General features: G+C 39.3%; 1 protein-coding gene across 4 annotated transcripts in view; it reads left to right on the top strand.

The window, feature by feature from the left end:
* The first annotated feature begins 682 nt into the window (after nt 1-682).
* LOC115022807 (guanine nucleotide exchange factor VAV3-like) overlaps nt 683-20,072 on the top strand; it is a 42,174-nt gene continuing 22,784 nt past the window's right edge. For 3 of the 4 annotated variants that reach the window (XR_003833957.1, XR_003833958.1, XM_029453904.1), the window contains exons 1-15: nt 683-1,082; nt 4,241-4,357; nt 9,304-9,362; nt 9,825-9,890; nt 10,543-10,660; nt 11,516-11,608; nt 12,039-12,107; nt 12,196-12,299; nt 12,673-12,772; nt 13,045-13,140; nt 15,243-15,311; nt 15,790-15,876; nt 16,804-16,889; nt 16,979-17,111; nt 19,184-19,293. Coding sequence is in view for 2 of the 4 variants with exons in the window: in XM_029453904.1 (XP_029309764.1) it covers nt 879-1,082; nt 4,241-4,357; nt 9,304-9,362; nt 9,825-9,890; nt 10,543-10,660; nt 11,516-11,608; nt 12,039-12,107; nt 12,196-12,299; nt 12,673-12,772; nt 13,045-13,140; nt 15,243-15,311; nt 15,790-15,876; nt 16,804-16,889; nt 16,979-17,111; nt 19,184-19,293 (1,511 nt within the window). In the remaining 2 variants the exon portion in view is untranslated. The remainder of the gene's footprint in view (nt 1,083-4,240; nt 4,358-9,303; nt 9,363-9,824; nt 9,891-10,542; nt 10,661-11,515; nt 11,609-12,038; nt 12,108-12,195; nt 12,300-12,672; nt 12,773-13,044; nt 13,141-15,242; nt 15,312-15,789; nt 15,877-16,803; nt 16,890-16,978; nt 17,112-19,183; nt 19,294-20,072) is intronic. The other variant, XM_029453905.1, reaches the window with a different exon arrangement.

The raw sequence follows: 20,072 nt of genomic DNA, 5'->3' as shown, positions 1-20,072 counted from the left end.
TTGAATAAGAGATCACAGCTTCACAAAGAACTCAGACTATGGTCACCTGTCAAAGCTGTTTATAATCCACATGGAATGTCAACTGGGAGTGGGAGACTGTGAGGGATTACTGTAACACACAGTTTTTCATAGGATAAATAGAGATGCACTGAAAGTGAATGATACAATCAGTGCTGAAATCTTTAGTCGACTGACAAAAACACAACTTTAATAATCAGTTGATCATTTATGAACTTGTCATTTATCAATCAAATTGTCAATTGCTTGCTACAACTTCCCAAATGAGAGGATTTTATCTTTTTATATTTATATTATTATAAAGTTCCTGTTTTGGATTGCAGGTCAGACAATACACTAATTTAAAGATGGGGTTTGGAACATGTGATTCTCATTAATAGAGTTGATTCAGAATTAATTGAAATAATAGATTAACTGACAATGTAAATAATTAGTTGCATCCCGATAGATAAACTGAAACCAACATCCATATAAAGTGTATGAATGATAGTTTAAATTGCTGACAACTGCTGGAGGGAGCTTCGTATATAAAGTTGTAAAACAATGTGTATCCATTGGCAACTCATATCAGAAGTAAGGGGAAGTATCTAGGTTTACAATTATTGTCCGACCACCTCTGTGGAAATAGGCTATCACAGAAGAAGGAAGGGGAAGTTCACACGAGCCGAGGGGGTTTCATTGCAGCCTACCCCACAGCTGTGCAGCGCTCAAAAGCTGCAGCCACTCTCTCCGTCCTCCAGAGGCGATGCTGGAGTTAGGAGAGACGAGCAGACGGTTATCATGCCGTGCACAGGCTTAAAATAGGGACAAAGTTTTTTACATTTGGTACTAACCTGCTGTTTTCACCGCTCTCCGACAAAATGGAATATTGGAGGCAGTGTGCGATGTGGCTGATCAGCTGCAACGTGCTGCCGGCGAACCACCGGGTGACTGCGGACGCGGCGCAGGTGTTTGACTTGGCGCAAACCCTGCGGGACGGGGTGCTGCTGTGCCAGCTGCTCAACAACTTGAGACCTCACACTATCAACCTGAAGGAGATCAATCTCAGGCCACAGATGTCACAGGTATACTCTTTTATTTCAGAGCTGCTTTCAAAAGCAACTTAATTGTGGCAGTAACGTGTGCAGAGAAACTGCAAAACTGCAAAGCCATGCCATTACATTAAACCTGTAGTGTTGCATGTCAGTGTAAGTTAATTTACGAAATAATCAGGTGCTCCAGAATCAATTTAGCTCTGGTAGTGGAATAAGACAACTCAGTGTCACTTCTGTTTATGAACACTGACAGTAAACTGTGTTGTGGTTTGCATGAAGTGAGTAGGTAGACTGACACAAAACAGCTGCTTTTCAAGAAATGACAAGGTGATAAGAATAAAGCTGGTAAATATAAGGTCTCTAAACACACCTCCACGAAAGAATGTAGACATACATACCATGTTTGTTACATGTGCAGGCTACAACACTAATTTGGATAAAGAAGCCTTATTCCAGGGTTCTTAAGAGTTTAATGTAAATAGTGAGGATTTGAAGGATAAGGCAAGCTTATGATCATTTTAAATCTTTAAAACATTATTTTTTTACGTCCAGAATTTGGGAACATAAAGCCATCCTTTCTCCTTTACAACTGTGTCAATGTAAACATTTTAGAAAATAAGGCCACAAAGTGACCTCAGACAGATCAGACATTCATCCATCTACTTCTAAATATGATAATCGATCCAAAGTGATTTATTGTATACATTTCTATATGTGTATATATATTTAAAACATCTTACTTTAAGCAATTTAAATTCTATTTGAGTGTCTGAGGGTGTGCCAGACATCCCTCAGCCTATGAGACCTAAAGGGATGGTCCCAGACTTAACCTCGCTAATTCTTCCCTGTGTCACTGGAGAGGCCTGATAACATCCTGGCTTTGATCCACCCATTTGTTAGGGAGCTCTTACTGTGTGCAGCAGCTTGTAGTTGGCCTGAAACAGAGTTTAAAGCCATTTGTAGATAGCCATTAGGAGACTTTGTGATTTCTTACACTTATAATCATCTTACTATATCATGGCCAAGAAGAGATTTTTAAATCTCAGTGTGAATACTGGTTTGAATAAAACAAAAGAAAATATAAAATCTTAATGTGGTGAAAAGCATATCTCAGATGTTTTCATGAATATATCTCCTTATAGCTGCGAGTAAAGTCAACTTGAATCTGCTTTTGGTTTTCAAAGTACTATAAGTGTCATGCCTTTGTGCAATATGTCACTATAGGAACAAGACTTCCTGTGCACCGACTTGTACTCATTTCATTCATGCGACATAGCAGGTGATTAGATATTTATCAGGTCTTCTTGAAAGTATGACGCACAATGTATCATCTTTGTGCTTTATGAATAAATGTGACAAATGTATCATCTACTCTGAACACGTTTGGTTTCAAGTAATCTCCAAACATTATGGCATCTTAACCTATAAAGGTCAAAAGACCCATTAATAAAACGACAGATTTGTTTCTGCACTTCACATCGTTAGTTTTCGAGAGATGGAATTATATCAAGGTTTTCTTTTTAATGATTTAATCAAAGAAACACTTTTTAAATTTTAAACTGACATTAATAAATTGAGACATTTAGTCAAAATGACCCTTTTATCCTTTCTTCCATAATAAATACATTTCTAAGCGAGCATTAGATTGTGCTCTGCAGCGTTGTTCATGTGCTCCGTCAGTGCACGTCCACTCCTCTCTTATCTTTTTAATAGACAGTGAAAGCAAACGTCCCAACGTCCCCAACAATGGAACGCCATAGCCTGCAGATGTAGGCCATCTGAATATGGCCGAGCATGTGTGTCAGTGGGCTCCAGATTTTAAATGGCCCTTTCATTGCGCCCTGCTGACCTAAGATCTTGGAAATGGAAAGAAGGGCATGAAGGTAATGCGCTGGAGGACGAGAGTGCAGTGTGTTATTATACTGTATGTTAGGCCTCAGTGCAAATGCAAAACACCGACTGTGACGGAGGAATTCTTATGTGCGGATCGTAGACGCTCAATATCATCTCTGCTTTTGTTTTTCATAGAGACAGTGAGAGCGACAGACAGAAATCAATACTGCTACACATCAATATATCTGAGCACGTACATGATAATAAGAAATGTCAAGAGTTCTAAAAATAAAATCTGACTTTATACTTTTTCATCTGTGAAGCCAAAGGGTGCAGTATTTATTCTCAAAGAAGATGTGAAGAAAGTGGATATGCACCAGGGCTGTGACTGTAATCAGGAGTACGAGGCTGGTGGTGGTGCAAAGCCATCATGCACTTCCTCCGCAGACAAACAGGGCCCCGAGGTGGGGGGGGGCGGGGGAGGTGATTACAGTGGCGTGATTACAGGCGTCTCTACGATGAGCTGATATGATAAAAAGGATTTTATCTTTTCTCAAGAATCAGATCTGGGTTTTTTTTCTGCGTATCATCACATACACACTTCCTAATGTAGTGATGTGCAAAAGGGAACAATAATGCCGGTGCACATGTACTTACTTACTTACTGCTTGTGTACTTGTCTTTACGTGGTGTGCTATTTGTACAGCTTGAACCCTTAACCATTGTCTGCGTGAATGTTGTTTAACTGCACTCTTCCCACTGAGACACGGATCCTTAATAGGAAGTGACACCAAAAGAGCACATGCTTAGTGGTTTCAGTACACTCAACCGTTTTCCCTTTTAGTTTGTGTGTGTGTGTGTGTGTGTGTGTGTGTGAATCGCCTTTTGCTTTTATAAAGGCATCTTTAAGTTCTCTGTGCTTGTATCATAGCGTACGTTTATTAAGGTTCATTTTGTAATGTATTATTTGCCATTTTTAAATGATGTGAGCATTGAGAAATATCAGACATTGGACCTCTTGTAAATTGGGTGAATACTCCCTTTAATGTTGCATCTGGTTCAGGTGGTGGCAGCCAAACAATTCTACCTTTTGGTGAAATAATGTACAGAAATCCTTCACATTTTCATTTACAGCAAAAAGAAATAAAAGACTCTTTGCATGGCCAGGTACCACTAAACATATTTGTCTTTTTTTTTGTTATTTGGAGGAACTGATCCATTGATGTTATTCTTAGAATCATGATTAAATTCAATTAACATTTAGTCCCTAACATGATTCTAACAAACATGCTTGAGAAAGTGCTCTATGGCGACAAGGGATACTAAATTCAGTGTCAATCTTTTTGCCTTCGCAGTTCCTGTGCTTGAAGAACATCCGCACATTCCTGACGTCTTGCTGTGAAGGGTTTGGGATGAGGAAAAGTAATTTATTTGAAGCCTTCGATCTCTTCGACGTTCGAGACTTTGGAAAGGTAACACCCTCATCCATCATTCTGTTTTTTTCGGTCACAACACGATGAAACCGTGTCTTCACCTCTGATGATGTTCTACGTGCAACGCATTCTGTTCTCCTTTCCCTCTTCGGGCTTCCTTCTTCTCTATTTGCAATGATTTATGAAAGTCTTTAAGCTTTACAGGAGCTAACGCTTTTACAAGTTGTTTTTACAAGGAAATTAAATGTTAAAGTCACGTGTTACATCTGTTACAGTTCAGTGATTATGCCGTCTGTCTAATCGATTGTGCGTTTGACATTTGTCTCCAATGTGCAGATGTTATGGTTGGAAACAATAATCAAGACTCTGTTATAGTTTGCAAAACAACAAATTACTGTTGTTTTGTCAAATCTCTTTTTGCATAAAAAAAAAATCAAAGTGCATCAAAGCCTTATTTTACACCTGCAATTATGCAAAGGTGAAAACAACTTTATTAACAAAATATTAAGTAATATTTTTCATTGAGAAAAAATACCGTATAAATATTATGTGAAATCTGCATTAGAAATGAACATTAAGTGAATTCTCATCATCTGAACATTATAAAAATGTTATTATATCCGACATCCAGTCACACATTCCGATTACTCTGAAGAATGCACAAGACCCATGTGACATAGAGCCACTCTGATGCATTTATGAGTGTGTGTGTGTGTGTGTGTGTGTGTGTGTGTGTGTGTGAGAGAGTTTCAATGTGTCCATGCATTGCCTGGTCTTGCATTTTTGTGGTGCGCTTGTAAAGGGATTGGTTGACTTGTTTTTTTATTGCTGCGTTATTGTGGGAGCTGGTTTCAGTGTGAGTACACAGTGTTACCAGGTCAGTGGGTTTGTAGAGCGCTCCTCCTCGCCGCTCCGCAGACTCTCGCTTGCATCACAGGGGCCTCATTTCACTGAAGGAAGCACACTCACCTTGAACCTGCTTAGTTCCTTAGTTCAGTGCATTCGGTGCATAACATTATGAGTCGTCTAAATAATCTCTGGGTTATCCACGGGGAAATATGATACGATTTGTTTCTGAATGTATTTTACTTTGTATTAATCTGAGCTGCATATATTTATTTTTAAAACACATCTAAAACACATTAAGTCTATAAAAGCATAGTTTCGAAAAGGGTTCTCTTATGTACAATATTTTCTTCTTATAAATTCAATTATTTTCTTCGAGCATCTCTTTTTAAATGATTTCCACAGTATTGCCGGCGGTTTGAGAACTCCAGGTTGGTAATGTGTGAACAAACAACAATTAAAAGAAATGTTCCCCAGGCAAAAAGGTTTATCAAAGTCCTTTTTAGTCAGGTATATTATACATGATTAAAAATGTTAATTAATTTCCCTGCGACGAACAGACATTGGTCATTGGTTCTCTCCATACAGTAAGTGTGAGGGGTTGCATATACTGCGTGCAGTTTCCCCACACAGACTCTCTTTTCTTTCACTTCAGTGTGTTGTGTTCTAAAGAAGCTTCCAGTTAATCTGGCTGCTGATAATCCCGCAGGGGAGGTGCTGCCTGCAAATATGTACAGTACATCCAAGCTAGGCTGCGTAATCTCAGTCATGTTCAAGGGTTGTCCCATCAAACAAAAACAAGCTTCCGGAGGGGGTTGTGCCGCATCTTTTTTTTTTTTTTTTTTTCCTCATTAAGTTAGTATTCAGTTAAAAATACGGATGTCTGCAGGTTCAGCGATTGGGTTGGATCGGCTCCAGGAAGGGTTGTAAAGCCAAACAAGAAATGCTCAATCTCTTTCCTATTTTCCAGAAAACATCCAAAAAGAGAACATCTCAAATCTCAGCCAGTCTAATCCACACGGGTTGAGTTGTGCCAACTCTGGCCGTAGACTGAGCATTAGTCCACTGAATATCTAATGAGAGCTCTCTAACCTACATTCCTCTGCTGAGTTACTACAGGCATCACCCCGGGCAGCCACGCTGACTGCATGCAGCAGCCTGGAGGCCAGAAATGTGTTTACTTCTTCTCTCAACATAAAATTATGCCAACCTTGATTGTAGAAGCAAAATGCTCACTTACTAAATTCAAGAAGGGCAGTGATAATGAAAATGATTAGCTTAGCATAAAGACGGGAAACAGCTAGCATGGCTCCGTCTGGAGGTAACAAAATCCACCTGTCCTCTTAAACTCACTAATTAAAACATTATAGCTTTGTTTTTGTCCTTGCGTCTCCTTTGGTCGCCTGGTCTTTTTTTTCTACTGATGAAACCAACAGGTGGCCTTTTTAATTTGCTGTAAGACCCTATTAGATGTTAACCTATGTGTAAATACTACTGGTAGTATAATTTAGATTCAAACAAACAAACAGAGTCAGACATGCACAACTTTCCTTCCTTTATGGTGTCTTTTCTTTTCATGGTGCTCTAGAGATTTAAGCTACGCTCTGTAAACAGGCCACACTCACCATGACGGCTGGACTTCAGATCAGCTTGTGGCTTTGCCTCTCAACACTTGTGTGTGTGTGTGGCCTAAACTATCATCAGACATGTCAGATGTGAGAACGACTTGTTAGCCTAGAAGGATTTACAATTCATTACACAAAGGAAATTTAATTTAAAACATGTTTCAAGTGTACCTGTATGGGTTCTTCCTGTATGTGTTCTTCTTGTATGGGTTCTTCCTGTATGGGTTCTTCCTGTATGGGTTCTTCCTGTATGGGTTCTTCTTGTATGGGTTCTTCCTGTATGGGTTCTTCCTGTATGTGTTCTTCCTGTATGGGTTCTTCCTGTATGTGTTCTTCCTGTATGTGTTCTTCCTGTATGGGTTCTTCCTGTATGAGTTCTTCCTGTATGTGTTCTTCCTGTATGGGTTCTTCCTGTATGGGTTCTTCCTGTATGTGTTCTTCCTGTATGGGTTCTTCCTGTATGGGTTCTTCCTGTATGTGTTCTTCCTGTATGGGTTCTTCCTGTATGGGTTCTTCCTGTATGTGTTCTTCCGTCTCTCTTTAGGAACTGCAATTCTACTTTTTCCTCTTAAGTTTTCCTACAGCGGAGGAGGGAATGCAAAAAAAAATATTTTTTAATAGCTTTATCTACAAACATTTTCGCGACCCCCCTGAAGTACCTCCGCGAACCCCCCTGTTGAAGACCTATGCCCTAAGACATAACGCTAAAGACAATGGAGCTTCTAACGCGGATCATTTTCTTGAATCAACTGACTAAATGGGACATTTTTAGGACCAGAGTGCTTTTCTGTATCTAGTTGTGGAATATTAATACAAAACGAAATATTAGAGTCGCAAGTACACAACACCACATTTCAAACAAGTGAAATCAACTTCAAATGTTTCGTTGCAGGAAAGACATAGTTTGGAGTGCTGTAAATAGATAGAAAGTAGTTCCTTTGCAGTTTTAAAGCTGGTCTCTTACACTACAAACAAGACTCTTTCAGGTCACAAGCACACCTGGGTTCAGCCAAAGCCACAGCTCTCACTCACACAGGAAGAGGAGACGGAGATAGAACAGCTGTTAAACCCCATTAACTATGTGTTTAACCGTATCCAGCAGTGTTGTTATTTGAAACTTCTTCACACCAACCAGAGAAATTATAAAGTTAATCTGGGCATTTGTTGGAGATAGAAGCATGAATTTAAATTTGAAAATACACGTTGCACAATCTTCTCAATGCAAACGGGATTTTTACTTTATCATCTTGATCAAACACACATTTCTCCCGTAGCATCTACTGACGGCACTGTTTGAACTGTCGAAACTGTATGTTCCATCATCCATCCATCAGCTTGGATTCTTTTTACAAGCCCTGATAAAGGAACAACACTAATGATACGTATAGCAAAGACTAAAATCAGTTCTGTTCTCCAGTTTCATTTGAGATCATTTCAGACTTCAGACAGAAATGTTCAACTAGTGTACAGTACATGCATTAGCTGTATGTTTTAAAGGTCAAAAGTTAGAATCTTTTATATTTTTAAGCAGCATGTAGCAAACACTCCCACCACCACACACTCTCTGTGTCTCTCGCACACACACACACACACACACACACACACACACACACACACACACACACACACACACACAAACGCAGACACAAACTCTGATGCAAAGGTGTGAGATTCTGAGGTAGCGTGACCATTTCCTGCAGACCCTGCGTGTCTCTGTCTGTTTGTCTTCTGCCCGTCTCTTGCTGTATTGCTGAATATTATTTATTGGCATAATAATGATTAAGTAAAGATTTTGCAAAACATAATTTACAATATTTAAATAACTTCACAAATTACTGCACAACACACATGGACACACAGTGTTATATACACTTATTTACAGATTGTGATGCCCTCAGCTCTCTCTGCAGGCTATTCCAGAGGCGAAGACTATAGACACTAAATTCCGCCTCCCTGTATGTCTTTGTCCTCACCCTGGGAATAATTTAAAGGCCAGTGTCAGAGGACCTGAGTGATCTAGGAAGTAGAGCATTGCAGTAATCAAGCCTGCTAGTAATAAAGGCATGCATTAGTCTCTCAGTGTCTGCCTGGGAGAGAAACGGTTGCACTTTAGCAATATTTCAGGTCTGGGTTTAGAAGAGCTGCAGACTTTGAAGGAGCTCCGTAAAGTTTCATGTGGTGTTCTGCTGGTTTTCACTCAGGCTATAATTTGCTGCTACCATGGCACACACTGACTTTTATGGTCTGCAAGTGAGTCAAATTCTTGTCTTATTTTGGTAAAGGAATGTGTTGTTGCTAGCTAAAATAGTAATGCTTATTGTTGTGTGTTTAGCAGATGGATGCTAAACAGGTGTTACGGTGTTACACATGTTTCCTATGCGGTAGCTAGTTGTTAGTGCGTTGTTGTTAGTGTGTTTATTCATTAGCATTGCAGTCTCTCTCCTCTCCCGCTCTGTCTGTGTGTGTCTCACTCTGATTAAAAGAATATGAATGAACACACCTTTTATTCACCAGGTTATGGACACTCTATCCAAGCTCTCCTACACAGCGACTGCACAGCAAGCAGGATTCAAGTAAGTTACCTCATATTATTTCATAAAGCTATCCAAGGTTTCCTGGAAGAATATGCTTACACATTTAGAAAAATGTGCCCTCCAACCTCCAACATTAGTTTCCTGTTTTACCAGGTGTTTGACTTTGTCACTAGAAATGATGTTTTATGTTTGCATCCTGTGGAATTGTCTTAATGTGGTCTGTATGTTTTTATTTTGGCATCTTTAATAATCTTTCGGCATCCACTGAATGTGAGAATTTGCTGATTTATCCATCTTAATGACATTTGGTTTGTGCCACTAATCGCTGCACTGATAAATGAGCTAGTTGTAACCTATGTGTGTCCTTTTCTTCTGTACAAAAGCATATCTTGTAAAGCGTTTGGATACATCAAACGTTAGTTTCCTCATCGATTTGTAGTTTCTTCACAGTGATTTGTCTGTTAAACGCTGAGCCTGTCACTGCTTTGCTGTCGTTTCCAGGCCGTTTCCAACAGAGGAGAGCCTAAAAGACGAGGACATTTACAATAATCTGGAAGACTTGATTGAGTATGTATGAGGCTCCTCTCTGCGGGGCCATTACTGCTGTTGATAGAACATGATTATTTCTCTCTGTAGCAGAAGCGGCTCTGCTCATCATCCCTGCTCTCCGGGGGTCCGGACTCCCCCATGTTTTGGTAAAAGGTTTGGCTCCGTGTCTCTGTAACTGTCAGAGGGAACCAATGAGTAATTATGCATTTCTTTGCTGAGTGCTTGCATACCACCCACTTCAGGGTTCTGGATGCGTCTGTTGACAGTTTGATTGATAGATAAAATACAAATAAGAGGTATCAACTATGTATAGAACAAATACAATATATGTGTTGTTTTCATGTGACATCAGAGAGCATGTTTCCTTTCACTCGTGCATAATGTATTATTGCATTACCATAATGTTTTTATCATATCATTATTTATATCATATCATTTATCATAGAAAAACATTTTGTATTCACTTACATGCAGTAAGTGTTGCCTTTTGTATATTTCTTACTGTTTAATATTGCATGTAAGCTATTATGCCCCGAGCCTTACACAATGTAAGAAGTAATTCATGGCAGATAATCAACACATTTTAGAGATGTTAATGTGTGTGTGTGTGTGTGTGTGTGTGTGTGTGTGTGTGTGTGTGTGTGTGTGTGTGTGTGTGTGTGTGTGATAGTGAGAATGCCCCCGAGGACGAGGATGACTTGTATGCAGCGGTCTACGGGCTGGAAGAAGACTATGCTGGTGGAGAGATCTATGAAGACCTCATGAGGACTGAGCTGCATCCCCCATTGGTACCACACACACACACACACACACACACACACACACACACACACACACACACACACACACACACACACCTCAGGGTTGGATGTTGTTAGACAGTAAAGAGACTCTTTACTTAAATAAAGGGTACCAATACTTACTTTGCTTAATACTAATACTTACATAGTACTTTACTTTAATTAAGGTACAGAAGTATGATCAGCAAAAAGTGCTCATTATGCAACACGGCCCCTCTCAGAGTGCTGTATTATTATATGTACCATATTATTGATGCATTAGGATGTCAGCAGAATTTTAATATTGTATCCAGTGGAGGTGGAGCTGATGGTTATGCTGTTGGGAAGCTTCATCTATAACAGACACAGAACTAAAATACACTACAAATACAAGTATAATTAAAAGTATATCACATCTGGACAGCTCACGTGTAATACTTATTAATCTGCATATTGAAGCAAAAACTAAACGATACACCGCTACAGCTGTTAAAGTTTACAGAAGGAAGCAACAATAAGTCTTCTTAGACACAGAATATCGACGCCATGCAAACCGCAGGGAAACTCTTCCTATTCCCTGATTCATGTTTGACACAGGGGTGGCACTCAGCTGTGAGCACGGAGGGATGTGGACCGACCATCTCGTCATCAGCCTCCTGCTGCACCTTATTGCCGTGTGTGATGCACGCAGGAGGAAGTGTGCACATGCTGCTTTCAAAAATACTTTCTCCGTAAAAATACTGTGTTTGAACGAAGAAAAACTTTGTTTGTGATTTGATGTGAATACAGAGATTCACTTTTAGTATTCTGATTGCATGTTCTGAATACACTGAGCAGCACTTTCTGAGCCGCGCGTCTCTCTAGAAGCAGGTGGAGGTGGATGTCCGCAGCTGCTGCCTCACAGAGATCAAACAGACGGAGGAGAAATACACAGAGACCCTGGAGTCCATCGAGAAGGTACACAAACGTCCCGCTGTTCTATAGCGAAATGAGTTTATGTATTGTTACATGACGAGCACGTGGTCTTCTTTGTGTCAAATTCATAAATCTGATGCCATTTTTTACACATTATTGATTCGTGATCAGTGGACAGAGTCGTCTCACTCATTGTTAACCATAAAGTCTGTGGAAAAATAATTATATTTAGCAATTTGTATTATTTTAAATGCCATTTAAAAGGAGAATTTCAAGGACATTTCCAGTTATCATTTCTCTAACTTGCCCTGCTGTGACCCTGTTATCTGACATCTAATGCATGTTATTAGTTTCAGTATATATGCCCCTCAGCTGTTATTAATATTACAAATGACCTTTCATATTATTGATTCCTGTTAAATAATGTGCAGGAAGTTTCATTCAGGTTTTTGTTGATTCTGTCTTCCTCCAGTATTTCCTGAATCCTCTGAGGACATTTTTCTCTGCGGCTGAAATTGACAAAGTTTTTGTCAACATTCCGGTAAATTCCTCAAGTTTCCTTCCTCGACGCATGACGTGGAAATAAAATGTTTATGTCCAGATACGGAAGTCTTCTTTCTCTAACGCAGGACCTGGTTAAAGTTCACAAGAGCCTGATGGTCGACGTGCAGGACTCCATCTTAAACAAAAACGCCTTAAATCTATACCAGATTTTCATCAGCTACAAAGAAAGGTATTCGTAATTACCTTTCATTTAAATGTAATGTTGGGTTTCAAGGAGGCTGTAAGTTGCAAAGAGAGTTATATAAGCATCTACATGTTATGTGTTTGTCGAAATGGCTCAGATTTGATACAGTTTGTTCTATTTCAATACAACAAAATGAAGTTCACACATTACAGGAAGTGTTTCTTTCTACATCGTGATGTAGTGGAGATGATTCTCTCCGTATCAGAGAGTCACTGGATACCATCTGTGTCACAAGCAACACGGTCGCAAAATATAACGAGTTACACTAACGGGCTATCTTACACACACACACACACACACACTCGCTGTCCATTTCACCGCTCATCAGTGACTCCTCTGTCTGTCCTCTGAATTGTAGACTGCTCATTTATGGGATGTACTGCAGTCAGGTGGAGATCGCCATCGCCGTGTTAGACCTCATTTGCAAAGAGAAAGAGGATGTTCGTCTAAAGCTGGAGGTGAGACACCTGAATAACACACACACACACACACACACACACACACACACACACACACACACACACACACACACACCTCCATGTGATACAGTTTGTCCTGCAACCCCTAGTGGTTATCTTGTGCATTACACATATAATACATTCATTCTTTTCTCCAGCTTTAACACATTTGAAACACTTTACCATACTGCTGATTGTATGTGTTACATTTTAAATATAAGTACATATAAGATAATATAGGTGTAAAATGGTGTGTATTGTATTTGTTGCAGGAGTGCTCAAAGAGGGCCAACAATGGGAGGTTTACACTGAGAGACCTGCTGGTTGTCCCGATGCAGAGAGTCCTGAAGTACCATCTGCTTCTTCAGGTAGGGAAGTCCGACTCCACTCATTTAAAGCTGTAGTGTCAAACCACAGGACACATGAGGGTCTGCTCAGTTGTTAAAAGAAATCGGTTTATTCCTGACATTCCTGACGACAACAGTAGTTGTTGAGGCAGGAACAAGTATCAACGTTGCCCAGATTTTTACTTTTACTACTGCAGGGATTCAAACTTTCAGCCTTCTCTAAGGATATCACATACATGCCAATTTAATTGTATTAATCTTTTCGATAACAAGCTTTACTCCTCTGAGGGGGTTCGTAGGCCTATGATGTTCTCTTTCAGAAACAAAGTGGCCACTTGAGGGCGACATTCTCCACAACGTTGCTTCTAGTTTGCCTCCCTTAACACATACAAGCAGATTCACGTTGCAAAAAAACCCCCCCCATCTCTTTCGGCAAAGCATTTTGGTTTTACTCTTTGTATCTCACATCTCTCAAAGAAGGTACGGTGAATGAATGAAGTTACATAATGTAATGTCTTTGATTAAAAAAAAAAAAAGATCTCCCCCCCCAATTGCACTGACTGCTGTGTGACACCGTCTGCCCTGATTAGTAAGAATCAGAGGTCAGACTATAGCTGGCAGGAGAGACGAGGACGATGAGCAGAGAGCTGTTTTAAATTGTTTTGGAGGGTAAAGGCCAACGTGGTAAATGGTGGTGATCCCGAGTGTTCTCCGCCGCCCCCTGAGGAGAGACTTTGGAAAGTGGGTAAAAGGATAGAAAGGGAAGACGAAGCGGTGAAATGAAGTGAGAGTGGATACAGCTCAGCAAGGAAGCAGCTCTGAGGAGGAATACCTCTTCATGTTGTAATGTCATTAGAGACGTAATGAAGTGATTGCACCCACCTCGTACCGTATATCAGATATATATGTGTGTACATGTTGCTTTAATTTGATCAATATCATTCTCTTCTGTACACATCAATGTTAAACAAGTAAAAAGAGTATTGGCAGCATGTCATTAACATGCAGCATCTGTCCAGATTTAAGCAAAAATCAAATGTTTGCTGCAACAAAAAATATATATTTAAAAGAAAAACTGCTTCAGAATTATTTTACGATATGTAATTGTATTTGCCGTGGAAATGTCTGTCGGGACTAGCATAAGCTTATTTGTCTGATATCTTTTTCGCTGTTTTGACGGTAAAGTCGTCTACATGGTGCCATGTGTGTGCAGGTTACGCTCATGTTTTGATTAATAAAACTGACATATGTGTGGGTGTTGGCAGGATGATGTGGTCAGAAGATCCCTTTTTCTTTTTATTCCTGCCTGGCAATACCATGATATTTGACTGTATTTCTATAAACAGTTTCATGAATTTATACATGTTTTGTTAATTAAATTCTAATTATCGAGCTGTTTTTATCTGCAGTTTATTATAAATGAATTATTACACTGCTGAAGCACATGTGCCAACCTTCGTTTTTGTTTAAAAACATAAATCAAAGTAAGTATTCAGATCGTTTATTTAAAAATACCACACTGTGAAAAACATTGTGTTCAACAAGTGTTTTAATGTTATATATTTTATAATTTGATTATTACTGATCCACTAACGTGTAAGCAGCATCTTCATGTGGTAGCTGGTTGTAGTGGGCACATTTTACATACTCATCACATGTTTTGCAAGTTTAAATCGTATCCTGCAACGTAACTACATATCTATTTAGCTTTATTTTTATTTTTATTATTATTATTATTATTATTATTATTATTATTATTATTATTATTATTATTATTATTAATAATAATACATTCTTCTTATTATTATTATTTCTATTTTTCTTTTCTTTTTTTTTTCTTTCTTTTCTTTTTTTTCTTTTTCTATTTTTTTCTTTTCTTTTTTCCTTATTATTAATACATTTAATTATGGTATTCACTGAATCATATTTGTCAATCTTCACCTAGGAAGCCCCCTATTTCTTCCACTAAATAAGATTAATTTAATGAAATTGTCTCTCTTCCGATCGGCATAAAAAAGGTTTATTTTGTTATGAAAACTACACGGTGACATTTAAAAGTAATCTTTATCATGAAATCAATAAGCCATGTTCAATGTGTTTGCGTGATTGTCTTCCTCTAACAGGAGCTCGTGAAACACACTCACGACGCGGCTGACAAGAGCAACTTGAAGATTGCACTTGATGCCATGAAAGTAAGTGCAGTGCTTATTCTAAATGATCCCTAATCACTGTGATTTCAGCTTGTTACCAATAGCAGGCGGATTTAGAAGAAACAGACTCAACTTTTATTAGATGACAAAAGAAGAAGTCATAAACCACTCATGCTTCTCTGCATCAAATGGATGTGAATTGATAAAAGTTACATTTATATTACATTAGTAAGCGCTTCACTTTTACAGTCCTGAAGGGAGCCAGAGCCTGATGGGCAGCTGATCTGAGGACACGAATACAGGAAATTCAAAGCTTCATCATACTTAGAATATTTACATGGAGTGCGTTCTCAGATTACAGAAGCAAAGAAATCACCCTACATGACATATTTCACTTCCTCCATAATGAACTAACCCAACTAATGATGTGTGCATTTGTGTGTGTGTGTGTGTGTGTGTGTGTGTGTGTGTGTGTGTGTGTGTGTGTGTGTGTGTGTGTGTGTGTGTCCGTGTTGCCCAGGACCTGGCTCAGTTTGTCAACGAGGTGAAGAGAGATAATGAAACTATAAGGGAGATCGACCAATACCAGAGGTCTATTGAAAACCTGGTAAATCAAAAATCTTCTTCTATAACTACCAGCAGCAAAGTGCAAAATATCACAATATCTTTTTTTTGTGATATTATATGCTATTTCTTTCAATTTTTCTTTTTCCATTATCAGAATTATTATTATTATTATTTAAGATAACATTATATTTGAATAATATGCTATACTAGCTTATTTAATAATTGTATAATATTGTAATTTTGTGGGGAAATTAATCAATAATACAAATAATTGTTAGTTGTAGCACTAAACCAGTTAAAGGGCTCAATGAGGACACTCTGACGCCGTAGGTTTCAGCATGTAACACAGTGGCGTAAACTCATCGTCACGGATATCATATGTAAGGTGAAATATATGGAATACACCTCATACATAAGGAAAGAGATGTTATCACAGAACATGTGGCAATAAGAAAGTGGAACAGGATGAGATAGGATGGTGAAGAAAGAAATCAGCATACAGAACCAGTAGCAAGTGTAACCAGCAGCAGGAGCATCATCATTATGAGCGAGAGAGCTTGTCAGGTTAAGAAGACCTTCTCCTTCTCTTGATTGAACACAATCGGTGAATTGAGTGAATGTCATCGGTGATAACAAGAGTCTGCTGATACTGAAGGTGCCAGAAATGATATGATATTTAACTGGGAATACTTCAATGTGCATCCGTTTAGATGGAAAGACGAGCAGCAGTAATGTTGTTATGGTGGATATCTGGGTTATATTTAAAGTAGCTGAGAGACACTGATGGTTAATGCTGGAGATGTGTCCCTAGTGACGCATTTGAACACGTTTGAACTATTTTACTATTATGCTCTTGGCTAGAATGGGTTACTTATTCATTCATTCATTCGAAATGCATTTATTTCATTCATAATTCATACATATTTTATATTCATTTGAACCCTTCTAACCTTATTTTTGCTTTCAGAATGAGCCTTTAATCATCTACGGTCGACCGAAAGGTGACGGAGAAGTGCGCATGGTCTCCAGTGTTGACAAGAGGAAACAGGACAGGTTGTTCTATTTCAACATCCTTGTCCTGGAGAAGAAATAAGAACCAACAATGTCTGATGAAGGTATATAACATTATGTCTTATTTCCAGACACATCTTTCTATTTGATGTGGCTGTCATTGTATGCAAGAGAAGAGGAGACAACTATGAGATGAAGGACATACTCGACCTAAACTACTTCAAGATCACCAACAACCCCACCACGGACAGGGAGGGTAAAAAGGTCAGTCGGCTCCGACAACACAATATACTTCTGTACATGTAATAACACGGATGCTGCGCTTGTATATCAGTATTTGGACTCTTTACATTGCATTGGATATTAGAATGAATTGAATATTCAATCTGCCTCACATTTTTGATTAGTTTTACAGAAATCTTGCTATTGAACATCTGTTCGGCTGCACATTTTATTGCTAAAACTAGAAGGGCACTCAAAGTGCGCAGACCTCCGCCAAGGCCATTTCCATAAATGAAAAGTAATGCGTGTATCCGCCTCGTGATTTAGATCCTCTCCAAAATGTGATGGTTTCTTCCTTGGCTCATGATACACCCTTACGCCCAGTTTCATGAAAATCGGTCCTGTATTCGTTCTGTAATCCTGCTAAAAACAACAACAAAAAGATGCCAAACTAGAGTAATCTAGAATGATATTCTCTCCCTTTCTGGTGTCACGTCAGTCCCCACACACAGTTTATACACGGTATGCTATTCTTCCTCCCTGTGGGAACACTTGCAGGCCGTATCGTAGTGGAGGGGACTTGTTGATGTCTTGTTGATGTATGCCCACAGATGGTGTCTTCGCACTCTGGTGCTGATTGCTAATGTGAAACTGACAGCTTGCCAGAATGGGATGGTTCTGTGGTTTTTTATCAAATTGACTCCATTATCATCCTCATTTACTCTATTGTGCAATCATGATATGTGTGTGTCTGTTTGTGTGTACGGCGGTGATTGGTATATAACAAGTGTGGTCATGGTGTCGATTTGTTTTTGAGGGTTATGTGTGCGGTTTGCATTATCCAGGGTTGCCCTCGAGCATATTTTCTAAATGAACAATGTTGTACTAAACGTATAACGACACAAAACGGGGTCATTTAGCTCGGACGTGTCTTAATCCAACGTTTTGCTGCATTAAAAGGACACAGAGAGGTGTAAGAAGTCATTTGTAACAAAGAAACAAAGACAAATATCCACAGACGTACAGATACTGTGTACCTACATCAATCTCAACACACACTCGCAAACACACACCGCAGGACAGAGATGCTAATGTCAGGTGATGAATGTGTGCAGTCCTCCAAGGCTGCTTATAGCTATATATCATTTTCTACTAAATGAAACTTCAGAGTGTGATTGTGGTGCCACTGAGCACCCACACAGTCATCAATGATTTAACACTCAGCTGAGCTCTAAACACTCAGGACTTTGGAAGGCTGGCCAATCACTGACGGGTAAACCCAACCACTTCTCCTCTTATTACATACGACACAACGAGCTGGAACAGATTAGGGTGACAAAAACTGAGAGGTTTGGGAATTGATTGACATTTTTTCCCCAAATATGCCCATGGGTAAGGCATTTAACATGTTAAGTGCTGCAGTGGTAGTAGATATTTGGTGGCCAGCGTTTGAAGAGCGTGCCAAGCTGTAAATGTGTTGCAGAAGAGAAAACGAGCATTAGTTACATTTTACACCAAGAGTTTTCTAAAATTGATAAAAAATAACACCATAGTTAGAGACATTTTGCAACTGTAGTAGATAGTGTTTTTAAAATCTAGGTTGTATTTGGAAAAGAAAGATCGAATGGCGTGTTTGGTTCCTCTGAGTCAGATCAGCAGCCTCACTGTCATCACAGTGTAAATCCTCTTTGGGGCGAAATTCTGGTTAAACTCTTATTGCTGATGCTCGCTTGACAAAAGAAAAAGCAGCAGCCGACTCCCTCTTGGTGGATCTGTGAGTGCGGTGGTCAGACGGCATCAATGCACTTCACATGTTTTTGGATATATTTTACATATTTAGCGATTTTTAACAGCCACACAGAATCCTTTTAGCTCTGGAGACTTCCTCCGGTATTGAAACAAACTTTAAAAAGAGAGACAGTTCAGTTTGAACTCGGTTTGTGTTTTTGAGCTACTCTGCCACCCACCATTTAAAGTGTACATTCTGTGAGATACAGTAGAAATGCAGCGACTGTAGTTTCTCTTCTATGCACATTATTTTTTGCAAATGTACATATGCATTCATGAGAAAAATGCATTGAGTTTGATTCCTATCTTCTTCCTCACCTCCACAGTGGTGCTACGGGTTCTACGTGACTCACCAGCAGGGGCACACGGGCTTTGAGCTCTTTTTTAAGACCAGAGAGCTGAAGAAGAAGTGGCTGGATCAGTTTGAAATGGCCATGTAAGTACACGGATACGTGAATACCACAGTCAGGACAGTTTGCAACCCACGCAGAAGACCAGTGTGTGTAGCTCAGGAAAAACACAAACTGTGTGTGTGTGTATGTGTGTGTGTGTGTGTGTGTGTGTGTGTGTGTGTGTGTGTGTGTGTGGTGTTTATTTGTCATTGTCTGCATGCATGTTATTCCAAGGCCGAGAGAGGTGTTGACTCTTTCATGTGCACTGTTTGATCAGGTCTTTGCTATAATCAAACACACTCTGCTGACACTATGATAACACACATACACACACACACACACACACACACACACACACACACACACACACACACACACACACACACACACACACACACACACACACACATACACACACACACACCCCCACACAGTACACATAAACTCTTTCAAAGAGCTGCAAAACTACAAAGAAAGTCGATCTGCCTCGATGCCGCTTCAAATCAGTGCTTTATGGAGGTATATCTTTTGTGTTATTTGGTAACAGTGGGAGGTTTTTCTCAGGCAGATATCCTGTCTGCATCCTTTTGTTATGTTGATTCCAGAGTATACAGTGTTGTTTTGACATTACACTCTGATTGACTGAACAAATGCTTTTGGAGTTTGGGTTGGATATGTATGAAAACAATACTCCTGATATGCATGCTGACTATCTGCTATGGCCTTCCTGAATACATTTTCACTTCTCATAGAGTTCTGGATTATACTGGATATATGCACTGTAGCAAAAACAATGCAGTGTGTACGGATGGAGATTAATCAA

Source organism: Cottoperca gobio, chromosome 17, assembly GCF_900634415.1.
Source record: "Cottoperca gobio chromosome 17, fCotGob3.1, whole genome shotgun sequence".
In the NCBI taxonomy this organism is placed as follows: Eukaryota; Metazoa; Chordata; class Actinopteri; order Perciformes; family Bovichtidae; genus Cottoperca; species Cottoperca gobio.
This window is presented reverse-complemented; position numbering and strand designations above follow the sequence as displayed.